This window comes from Hyla sarda, chromosome 7 (genome assembly GCF_029499605.1).
Source record: "Hyla sarda isolate aHylSar1 chromosome 7, aHylSar1.hap1, whole genome shotgun sequence".
In the NCBI taxonomy this organism is placed as follows: domain Eukaryota; kingdom Metazoa; phylum Chordata; class Amphibia; order Anura; family Hylidae; genus Hyla; species Hyla sarda.
In genome coordinates, this window is record NC_079195.1 from 24,628,652 (window position 1) to 24,641,328 (window position 12,677).

At 43.0% G+C, this 12,677-nt stretch overlaps 1 protein-coding gene across 1 annotated transcript; it reads left to right on the forward strand.

Annotated features, from left to right (window-relative positions):
• The first annotated feature begins 6,833 nt into the window (after positions 1 to 6,833).
• On the forward strand, positions 6,834 to 10,668 carry LOC130283097 (trypsin-like). The gene is made up of 5 exons (XM_056532283.1): positions 6,834 to 6,873; positions 7,930 to 8,083; positions 8,692 to 8,945; positions 9,870 to 10,006; positions 10,437 to 10,668. The coding sequence occupies exons 1-5, from the start codon at positions 6,834 to 6,836 to the stop codon at positions 10,584 to 10,586; spliced, it is 735 nt and encodes a 244-aa protein (XP_056388258.1). The 3' UTR covers positions 10,587 to 10,668.
• Positions 10,669 to 12,677: the final 2,009 nt, after the last annotated feature.

Below are 12,677 nucleotides of genomic sequence, written 5' to 3' on the forward strand. Positions count from 1 at the left end.
TTGGACTTTCACAGTATGTAGGCCCTTGACAGATTAACAGGTACAATATGGTACACTACTTAGATGTAGGTAGGTTTGCACGTATGAGGGCAAAAAAATGCTCTACAGTACACTTGGAAAACATATTTTCATGAAACAAGAGCCAGTGATTAGTTTTCCCTGGCCTTTCACTGTATGTAGGCTTGTTACAGATTAACAGGTACAAAAAAAGTGCACTACTTAGATATAGGTATGTGGTTTGCATGTATGAGGGCAGAAAAATGCGCTACAGTACACTTAGAAAACGTATTTTCGTAAAACACCAGCCGGTGATTACTTTTTCCTTGATTTTCCCGGTATCTAGACTTGTTACAGATTTACAGCTACAAAATAGTAGACTGCTTTGATGTAGGTATGTGGTATGCACGTATGAGGGCAGACAAATGCACTACAGTCCGCTGAAAAAACGTATTTTATCACAGCAGCAGGACACAACAGTGCAGCACCACAAAAAAGGGGATTAAGCCCTAAATTGCACTCTGTCACTGGTTTTTATTCCGTCTACAGACTAGTTTAAGCAGCAGATGATTTCTTGTGGAAAAAATACACAGAATTGCGCTGAAAAATCATTCCTGCCTCCTGTGATATGGTTCATGAAGTTCAGGCAGCTTGTTGATATATATGAGGCAACGAAAATCTATCTGCCCCTCTGTGATAAAATGCTGAATAAAGTGACTGGGAGGTTAATGGCTGGCATAAAAATCCTTCTCAGTGAGAACAAGCAAAGCACTGCACTTCTCTCTGTACACAACACTGATCTGACCAGCAGTTTGCAGTGGAACGCTGCGGTATGATCAGTTCAGCGTGTCTATGTAACACACAGAGACACGCAGCCGTCCTCTCTTTCTCTGCAGTGTATATGGCATGAAATGAGCAGCCGCAAGATGCTGCTGATGATATAGGGCTGTGACATCACAGGGGTTAATGAATGCTGATAGGCTGCATCTCGCATGTGATTCAGGGTCAACCCGCCTACCTCCCTTTCAGCCTTGCCTTCCCACCTTCCCAGCATCCCCTGCCCCATTTACTGACATGTGGATCTGCCATTTTAGGTGTCCTGATGCCTGGAACGCTGTAAAATGGAGTTTAATGAAGCGGTTCGCGCAATAGAATTGCGGCGATATTCACATTCCTTGCAAATCGAATAAATCCTGAAATTTGTAACAAATTCGGGTTCATCTGCTTCGATTCGCTCATCTCTAGCTCAGAGCAGGAGAGGTTTGCTATGGGGATTATGATCCTTCTCTCTGGTCAGTTCCTGATATGGACAGAGGTGTCATCAGAGAGCTCTGTAGTCAGAGAGAAAAGATATACACAACTTCTTCTGTAACAAGAAAAGGCAAAATTGGGCCGTTGATGGCGCTGGTCCTGATGCAAAGAAAGTTCTATGGACTCTTCTCAGTGTCTAAAATGTGGTTTATTAGCACAGAAACCAACGCGTTTCTGGTCCGAACTGGACCCTTCCTCTGGCAACGTGCATGTTGCCAGACGAAGGGTCCAGTTCGGACCAGAAAAGCACGTTTTAGACACTGAGAAGAGTCCATAGAACTTTCTTTCCATCAGGACCAGCGCCATCAACGGCCCAATTTTGCGTTTTCTTGTTACTTACACTGCTGGGACATCGCTGTTGCTCCAGAGGACCGTGGCTGCAGACCTGAGATCTCATCTAAGGCTATCATAGGTGTTGTGCTCTCAGCACAACGCAAATCGGTGAGTGCAACAATTTAACCTGTCTCCATCTCACCTTAAAAACATCCTTCACTAGGGGCGCATATCCCTGTTTTTTTCTTTTACCCTTTCTACAACTTCTTCTGTAGCATACATAATTTTATTTTTAATAGAAGTATTTTGCAAATCTGTTTACCTTTTTGGGACCAGTGTTTAAAAAAAATAAATAAATAAATGTAAACCCCTTTAAACACTAAGGAGTAAGCTAAACTATTTGGGACCCCAGAATATACACATTACCATTTTGCTTTTTATTTTTTCTAGCGCTGCACCGTTTACTGTCCCTGCTTCTGGCAGGGCTGAGCTGTGCTTGCAGCTATACAGCCACAGCCACAGGCAATGGAGATATACATTGTTTAGCTCCTGTCAAGCAAGAACATAAAGTAAACCAGCGATCTAAGCTGTGCCACAGCACAACTTAACATTTCTGCCAACAAACAATAAAGCAGTTATTAATATAAATCACTGTTTTACTGTAACCTCTTGCTGGGCTAAGCACTATGTGCTGAAGGGTCCAAAAATAAACTGGTTAGCTGACCCTGTAGGTCCACACCAGTTGGTCATTACAACTTGCTGTCCATTAGACCCTCTTTTTCGCATGGGCAGAACAAGTAAACAGCCAAGCAGAAAATTTATAATGGTGGTACCATACACAGTGCGAGCACAAGCACACCGGTGCCAATATGACTCAAAACTCTTATCTTTGGATCCCTGAACAACTCCATTCAGAAGGAACAAGAAATGGTCCATGGATGGGAGCAGGCAGAGGAGGATTTAGAAGACACAATGAGGGCACTTCTAACAGATCTGTTACATTCAGTCTGAAATTCCATTCTCTTAGGACTTGATACACGATTATCTAAAAACTCAAAATAAGTGATGGAACCTCCTCCCATCTTGAGGACAAATTGTAAGAATTCATTTAGGCACCCAATAAAGTGACTGATGGCTATCGTTAGAGATAAGCAAATTTTTGAAAAATTTGATTGGGCCAATTTTCCCCCAAAATTTGTTTCTGTCCAAATTTATGCCCGGCGAATCATTATTAAAAATGGCTATTTATGGCCTACAGAGAGTCTCAATAGGAGTGTAGAACACTTTGCCTTGCTGCACACGCATAGGAAGTGTGCTGGGTTAGTGAAATAATACTGTTATTCAGTATGACATGCAGATTCTTTTGGAAATGTCCTTCATGTCATGAGAATGTAGTGACAAGAGTTACCTTCCATGCAGGACTTCTTACCTGGCTTTTATGTATAGCAATTATTTCTTTAAATTATCTCAAATATTATTTAAAAATGTACAAGTCACTTTCATAAATTATAAAATGTCTTTAAACAAGGTCTGCAAACACAAGGCTCTTATAACAGCAATCTTATAAGTGCTAAACATTGTTACATGATGTGCATCACAGACAGAGCTGTAGCTAGCTCTTTTTGCTCCTGAGGCGAGAACAGAAAATAACAGTGATCTTATAAGTGCTAAACAATGTTACATGATGTGCATTACAGACAGAGCTGTAGCTAGCTCTTTTTGCTCCTGAGGTGAGAACAGAAAATTGTGCCCCCCCCCCCCATTTTGGCTTGGGGCACCCCTTGGAAAAAAGCTCCTGAGGCAAGAACAGAAAAAAAAATTGCGGGACACCCTTACCGAATAATCAGTCATTCTCTTTTTTTTTTCTTCCCCATCTGGCACAGGACATCATGGAACACAAACATATTAGTATTAGGCTCTGCACTTTTCCAGCATTATCCTCCCCTTTTCCCTACAAATGACTTCAATCTACTCTAAACACAATGCCACCAGCCTTCCCACAACGCACAAGGGGGGAGATTTATCAAAATGTTTGCAGAGACAAAGTTGCCCATAGCAACCAATCAGCTCGCTTCTTTCATTTTTAACAAGGCCTTTGCTAAATCAAATAAGAAATCTGATTGGTTGCTATGGGCAACTGGGCAACATTTGCTTTGCACAGGTTATGATAAATCTCCCCCAGTGTTTCTAACTTTACTCAAATGTCTCCACTCCCTCTCAAACAGGCACACACAATGCCTCCTACATTACCACACACAGAGACAGAGGGGTGTACACAGGAGACAGGGGTGTAGAGGGGTGTACATGGGTGACAGAGGGGCATACAGGGGTGACAGAGGGGTGTACATAGGAGACAGGGGTGTAGAGGGGTGTACATGGGTGACAGAGGGGTGTAGAGGGTTGACAGAAGGGCGTACGTGATAACAGAGGGGTTTCCAAGGGTTACAGAGAGGTAACGAGGGGTGAAAGAAGTGTGCGGATGCACTACCTGAAGCTGAGTAGGCCTCTGTCAGCACTTCTCCGGCTCCTTCCCTCCAGTCACATCATTCTGCTGAGGGACCAGGGAGAATCCAGAGTCCAGAACTGCTCCACAGGAGAGGGAGGATTCACGAGGATTGGAGCTGCAGCATCACCAGTCTCGGCACTACATACAGACTTCCCTCCTGCCTGGCATGCACGCCTGTGACTCACAGGTGCGCAGGTCTGGGGAGAAAAATCAAAAAAATGTTAGCGCCATATGTCCTGGTGTCCTGGCACCCTGGTTGGGAATCAATGCCTAAGTGTAATGTGTGCTGGACACCCCCCCTTTGCGCCCCCTTGCAACAGCATACCTGAGGCGAACGCCTCACTCGCCTCATCAGAGCTACAGCCCTGATTACAGAACATGCAAGTGCAAAAAACACGAACTTCAAAAAACACTAGAATCTGTGATAAAAGTGCTTTCAAAAAAGAGGTAGTATTATATGTGAAAAGGTAATTAAGTGTGGACTTAAAAGAGGGGCTGTTTAAGTTGTAAACATTTCTGCAACAGTCCGTTCCATAAACCTGAGTGAGGGGAACTCTGAGGACAATGCACTCCAGTACGCGTAAAAAAGTATTTGTCTACAACACCAGCCGGTGAGTACTTTTGCCTGGCCTTTCACAGTATCTAGGCCCTTAAGACTTTAACAGGAACAAAATAGTACACAACTTAGATGTATATATGTGGTATGCACTTATGAGGGGAGGACAATGCGCTCCAGTACGCTTAAAAAAGTATTTGTGCACAACACCAGCAGTACACACCAGTGCTGCAGCACACAGTCGCTGTGTACTACACCCAAAATTGCCCTTTTTCTCTCAATCTCACTCCCTTCCCTATCAGTGTTCCTAGGCAGGATTTGGGCTTGAGGTGAATCGCTGCTGTTCTGTGCAACACATTGTTCTCTGTCCCTCTCTGTAACAGAGCGCTGATGTGAACTGGGAGTTGAATTGTTGCTGGAAAAACCATTTTCTGTGCAACACACAGCGCTGTTGTTGCCTCTCTATTCCCTCTATTCATCTAAAATAAGCAGATTTGAAGGACTGATCTAGGAGCAGTGATCTTAGATTTCAAGAGATCATGAAATCTATTGATTCACAATAATATATTTTTAACATATTATTTTCTTGCACACTTGCCTGATTCAAATTAAATAGATTCTCTTTGATAATCATAAAGTGTTCAGAGAAGTAATAGCCAAATCAGGTTCTAATGCATTTGACCCCCCCAGAATGCTTTCAGTACATAGAAGAAAAGGGGCCCCACAATTGTTTTATCTATTGTTTTATCTGTTGTTCTTTGATTTAATGGTTGATATCCTCAACAATGCTATGGTTGTTTACTAAGTATATATTGGACTTTACATCGCAACATATTACCAGGCTGTTCGCCTATGGACTTAGAGCTTCAAGATCTTGGAGACCAAGTTACACCTTCATGCAGAGGAATACCATTTTGTCCCTCCAACTGAAACCCTGGCCTATTACTGCTGTTCGGATGTTAAAGGGGTACTCCGCCCCTAGACATAAGATGTCTGATTGTGGGAGTCCTGCCACTGGGGACCCCCGCGATCTTGGCTGAAGCACTCCAGACATCCGGTGCACAGAGTGAACTTTGCTCTGTGCCGGATGACTGGCGATATGGGGCGGAGGCTCATGATGTCCCAACCACACCCAGCTTGTGATGTCATGGCCACACACCCTCAATGCAAGTCTATGGGAATGGGCGTCCCAGTTCACCGCCCCATCATGATAAACCACCCCCTGCCTTTATTTTTTATTATTTGTTAGTTACAGATATTGCTCTGTATTTTCTGCTCAGTCTCAGTCAGATTCACAGACAGGAAGGGGTGTTCCCCAGCAGGCGTGACATCATCTGAAGCCATACAGGGGAGAACTTCCTCCCTCACTCTACTACATACAGCCCAGAGCAGTTCAGAGTGAGATGAGCTATGATTGGCTAAGGCTGCATACACCCTCCTAAGCACTCCAGTCTGCATTTCCTGATTTTGAACTTCTGCCAGGCCAGCAGAAGTCCAAAGTCTGTGCAAGAGATGGGGGGAAATGTGCTCTGAACAAGAAGAGATACACCTAGTGGCAGCTTTTTTTAAACACAAATAAAACATAGGAAACTTTGTGTTTTTTTTAAACAATGTACATTAGAAAGATTTATTATGTACCATAAGGAGTGCAATAGCAAAAAAATTTTGGCTGAGAGTGCCCATTTAAGTATTCAAAGAGTTAGGCCTACTCTACAGAGCCCTAGAACTAATAACGTTTAGCTCATCTCTATTTAGATTGAATCATAGTTTAGGGTGCCATTACTAAAATGATCAAATAATTACTCCATAAAACACGCCTGGAGGTCTATGCTACTCTTTAGACATGTGCAACCACTCCCAGGAAGAGCATGCTGGGATCATAAACCACAAAAAGATAACTGTATCAGATACAGTCCAACAACCTATAGACAAACAACATATGGTAGACGCATTAACCTTCCTAGATAAAAATAAATAACATTTCAAGGTTACAAAAATATCAACCTCAATAGGTTGAAATAACATTCGGAGCCAAGTGACCGTTATCTATAGTTTTTCTTGCATGTTTTAGGTTCTGTAGATATTGATTAACTTTTTCTTGGTTAAGTTGGGAGTAGTCAGGTGATATCCCGGTTACTCTTTGGGTATAAATATCAGTCGTTCACACTCCATACTCATTCTGGATCAACCATGAAGTTTCTTCTGATCTGTATGCTCCTCGGAGCAGTTGGTGAGTCTTGTGGTTCCTTGCTCCAAGTTAGAGTATACTTTTACCTTAAAGGGGTACTCCCGTGGAAAACTTTTTTTTTAAATCAACTGGTGCCAGAAAGTTAAACGGATTTGAAAACTACGTCTATTAAAATTTTTTAATCTTTCCTGTACTTTTTAGGGGCTGTATACTACAGAGGTAATGGTTTTCTTTTTGGAACACAGAGCTCTCTGCTGACATCTCTGTCCATTTTAGGAACTGTCCAGAGCAGCATATGTTTGCTATGGGGATTTTCTCCTACTCTGGACAATTCTTAAAATGGACAGATGTGTCAGCAGAGAACACTGTGCTCGTGATGTCAGCAGAGAGCTCTGTGTTCCAAAAAGAAAACCATTTCCTCTGTAGTATTAAGCAGCTAATAAGTACTGAAAGGATTAAGATTTTTTCATAGAAGTAATTTACAAATCTGTGCATAAGAAGAAAATGAAAGGTCGGCACTCACCGGATTTCCAATTCAGCAGATTTTATTGCACAATACTCACAGCCATAGTACAGTTCTAGGGGAGACGACGGATGGTAACAGAGGGGGGTACCACAGAGAGGCTTTTTTTTGCCTCTCTGTGGTACCCCCTCTGTCACCATCCATCGTCTCCCCTAGAACTGTACTATGGCTGTGAGTATTGTGCAATAAAATCTGCTGAATTGGAAATCTGGTGAGTGCCGACCTTTCATTTTCTTCTTATGCACTTATGTCATATTTTACGTGAGTCCGAGCACCACCAAATCCTCCCCCCGCAACAGCGACTTAGTGTCCATCAGCTCCCAGGTACAGAAGTTAGCAGTGCCGAACATCTTCTACATACGTTTTTAATTTACAAATCTGTTTAACTTTATGGCACCAGTTGATTTAAAAAACATTTTTTCACCAGAGTACCCCTTTAATATATCTTTCTACTTTACTACTTTTGAGGTTCTGTTCTTTTTCTTGATCATGTTTTCAACTTTCTCTATATGTAATAGTCATGAGAAACCAATAGTAACAGTATATTATAACGTGGTCCATTATATCCTTCTCAGCTGCTTTTGAGGATGATGATAAGATTGTAGGAGGTTACACCTGCACCAAGAACTCCGTCCCCTACGTGGTGTCTCTGAACTCCGGCTACCACTTCTGTGGTGGATCCCTGATCAACAACCTTTGGGTCATCTCTGCTGCTCACTGCTACAAGGCGTAAGTTACTTCTATTCACTTTAAGAATTAATTCCTTAATTGTCATAAAATGTTTATTACTTACCTCTGTCCTAAAGAAATTTGTGCATCAGTGATCTGTGAAGAACTCCCTAGTCTCAGTCTTGACACAACAAATTACCCTGCTCAGCCAATCAGTTGCCGCAGTGGTCACACGCCTCCTCCACTGATTGGTTGAGAAAGTATTTTCTTGTGTCGAGACTGAGACTAGAAAGTGTTGTAGGACTAAGTGTCATCATAGCAGCAGCAGTGTTGGATCAAGGAAGGTGAGTAGATGCTGTTTATTGTTCTCACTCAAACTTGTTCCATTTCATTATAAAAACTATTCCTTGGATACCTCTTTTAACGGGTTCCTATGGTTGCCTGTTGAATGGATTATTAAAGGAGTACTCCACTGCCCCAGCGTACAGAACATTTAGCTGGGTGTGGGCTGCGGAGTTGAGTCATCATGGCCAGGCACCCTTGTGACGTCACAACCCCGCAGCCCGCACCCAGATTTCTGAACTAAATGTTCAGTACGCTGGAGCAGTAGTCTACCCCTTTAAGGGCTATAGTCTTCAGTCTTCTTACGGTTCCAAATTTTCATTTAGGAGCTTTCAGGTCAGACTGGGAGAACACAACATCGCTACCAGTGAAGGCACCGAGCAGTTCATCAACTCCGCCAAGGTCATCAGACATGGAAGCTACAACTCCAGAACCCTGGACAATGACATCCTGTTGATCAAGCTGGCCTCTGCCGCCACCCTCAACTCCTACGTCAAGGCTGTTGGTCTGCCCACTGGCTGCGCTTCTGCTGGAACCAGTTGTCTGATCTCCGGATGGGGCAACACCCTCAGCAGTGGAAGTAAGTCATAAATCAGTACGGTGAATGACATTTGGTCAGTGGTGAGTGGAATACTATGGTTGCTACCTTAGGTGGCACAATCCTATAGTGTAAATTGTCTGCAATTTACTCTAATACAATATATTAGTTGTCTGCATTGTCTTATAATTTTATGTCACCTATAACAGCGTACCAAGAATGGTCAGAATGAAACTTTGCATTATAGGAGCGTGGTCTGATGCATGATTTCAAACAAAATGGGGCTTGGAGAACTATATGGTCTTGTGCCAGGATAAAAAAACTGATCTAGAACTGATCTATAACCTGGTGGGACAAAAGATGTGTTTTGGAGAGGTTACAAGGTGCTCTTTTGTAGAAATCATCCTATAAAGCTGGCCAAACGCACTGTTGTGTCATTGTCTAAGCCCACCGATTTAGGTAGGATCAGCCAATCATTTAACGCATATAGGGGACTCCCAACTGCATCTCAATGGCAGGTCGGGAATATTAGATTTTGCCATGCTTGACCATTTAGTTGGTTATTTAGGGAAATAAGCTGCCTCCAGAGGTGTCTGACTTTTTTTCCCATCTCCGTTTAAAAGAACATGTATGTGTATGTAAGAATCTTAAACCTCAATGAAAGTCTATGGGAAGGGGGAGCGATGGCCGTCACGCCCCCTCCCATAGACTTGCATTGATGGGACGGGACGTGACGTCACAGGGCGTGACATCACGAGGGGACGGACGTGAACACGGACGCCCGCACCCAGCATTCGGAACATTGAGTTCCGGACGCTGCGGAGTGGAGTAACCCTTATATAACCCTTATATACAGTAGATGTTGGCTATCCTGAAAAATGATCTATTAATACTTTGGATCCTAAAATGATGTAAGTGTTCATTGAAAATTCAATATTATAACCTTTTATATTCTTTTACTTGCAGCAAGCATGCCCAACCTCCTGCAGTGCCTGAACGCCCCCATCCTGACCGCCTCCCAGTGTAGCAACGCCTACCCCGGAGAGATCACCGGCAACATGATCTGTGTTGGATATCTGGAAGGAGGCAAGGATTCCTGCCAGGTAATGTTTCTTCATAGTTTTATAAATTCCATATTAATGATAATAAGATCTAAGCTCAAAAATGATACCCAAAATTGTTATGTAATATTTCGAATATTATTACTATTATTATTACTATTGTTGTTGTTGTTATTATTATTGTTATTATTGCCATTTCTTGTATAATTTCTAATATAAAGAAATACATTGTCCTTAATCATTTACATATATATATTTACTCATAATGGTCATAAACGTTAGGAGATTTATGGTTGTACAAAAAGAAAATAAGGGACATCAACAATAAAGACAACAGGGGTTCTCCCCATGTATCTCTAGAGACTTGTGATATATTCGAGAAAGATTATTCTTTTTTGTTCAATTTCCTAGAATAAAAATGTAAAATAGTAATCATATTAAAATTTCTAAAATTATTTATGTATCTCCTCAGGGTGACTCCGGTGGACCCGTGGTCTGCAATGGACAGCTCCAGGGTGTTGTCTCCTGGGGATATGGCTGTGCCCTCAGGAACTATCCTGGTGTCTACACCAAGGTCTGCAACTACAACTCCTGGATCTCCAGCACCGTTGCCGCCAACTAAACATCTTTTTCTGTTTATGTTTATTCTGCTATTATTTTTGTCATTTACACTTTTATAGAAGCTAAAATGTCAATAAAAACATAAAGCCAACAACAGACTGTCTTCTTCTCTTTAATCTAAAAGTGAGAAAAGAGAGCGCTTCTTGGTGTAATAAAAGAGATGTAAATGAGTATAATACAGAGGTATAAAAGCCGCTCACCCCGAGAAGTTGTGTAACAGCATACATAACAATGGTAGACACATAAAATAATAGAGATATCCGCTGCCTTCCTGCTGTATGGTAATGGAGGATCGGTGAGGCTTCTAAGTGGACGCCGGGTCCACGAGGCGCAAGATATTCTCACAGGCCTCTCCTCTGAGTATATCCTGAGCCAATTTTGCTTACTACCCTGTAGTGATCCATGGGACGGCAATAAAAAAAAAAGCAAAAAAGAAACAGTATGCAGATAGATGCCAATTTTTTTTCATCACTTTAAGGGTAGGGTCAGACGTAACGGATCCGCAGCATATTTTACACTTCGGATCCACCGGTGACCCGCCCCATCGTGTGCCTCCAGCTGTTGACAACCCCCTCCCTGCCCCCTGGCCTGTTCACAGCGGCAATACCAGAATCACCACCCACTATAAAAAAAACAAAAACAAGAATTAGTCCCCACTATAATACAGACCTCAGAATTACCACCCACCATAATACAGACCCCAGAATAACCAACCACCATCATACAGACCCCAGAATCACCAGCCACCATAATACAGACCCCAGAATCACCCCCACCATAATACAGACCTCATAATCACCACCCACCATAATACAGACCCCAGAATCACCACCCACCATAATACAGACCCCAGAATCACCACCCACCATAATACAGACCCCAAAATCTGTCCCCACATAATACAGACCCCAGAATCACCACCCACCATCATACAGATCCCAGAATCACCACCCACCATAATACAGACCCCAAAATCACCACCCACCATAATACAGACCTCAGAATTACACCCACCATAATACAGACCCCAGAATCCCCACCCACCATAATACAGACCCCAAAATCTGTCCCCACATAATACAGACCCCAGAATCACCACCCACTATCATACAGACCCCAGAATCACCACCCACCATAATACAGACCCCAGAATCACCACCCACCTTAATACAGATCCCAGAATCCCCACCCACCATAATACAGACCCCAGAATCACCACCCACCATAATACAGACCCCAGAATCACCACCCACCATAATACGGACCCCAGAATCCCCACCCACCATAATACAGACCCCAGAATCACCACCCACCATAATACAGACTCCAGACTCCAGAATAACCACCCACCATAGACTTGTATTGAGGGGGAGGGCCGTGATGTCACGAGAAGTGGAGCCATGATGTCACGATGCTCCAGCCCCTGAATTGCCTGTCATTATGAACAGAGTGAGTTTGCTCTGTGCAGTAATGACAGCGGGGTGCTGAAGGCAAGTTCCAGGGGGTCCCCAGTGGCAGGACCCCCACGATCTGACATCTTATGCCCTATCCTAGGGAATGGGGATAAGATGTCTAGGGGAGGAGTACCTCTTTAAACCTTGTTCTCATCTCTTGGGCTTCAGTATTGAATGAACTCTCTGATGAACAATTTCTTCTAATTCTATAATACTGGCCCTTTGGGATGCCTCCTTTGAGGGGTCTCAGATGGTGACTTTCCCACCGTAGCAGGTTATTTCCTGCAGTGGGTTTTCTAAACACTTTAATGCCAATACCCCCTGTGTTGTTAGGTTCTAGGTTGACGTCCAGGAAGGTCAAGGAATTTTTTATTGATTTCATAGGTGAATCTGAGACCGATTGTGTTGAAATTTAGGGTCAGAAGGAATTCCTCAAAGAGTTGATATGAGCCAGACCAAATGATAGCTATGTCGTCTATAAATCTTCCCCAGAACACAATATGATCCTGATATTGGGGGTGGTGGTCACCAAAGACGACTGTCTCCTCCCACCAGCCCAGGAGCAGATTAGCATATGTGGGAGCCACTGTGCTTCCCATTGTCGTGCCCCTGAGCTGGTGGTAGATCTTAGAATTGAA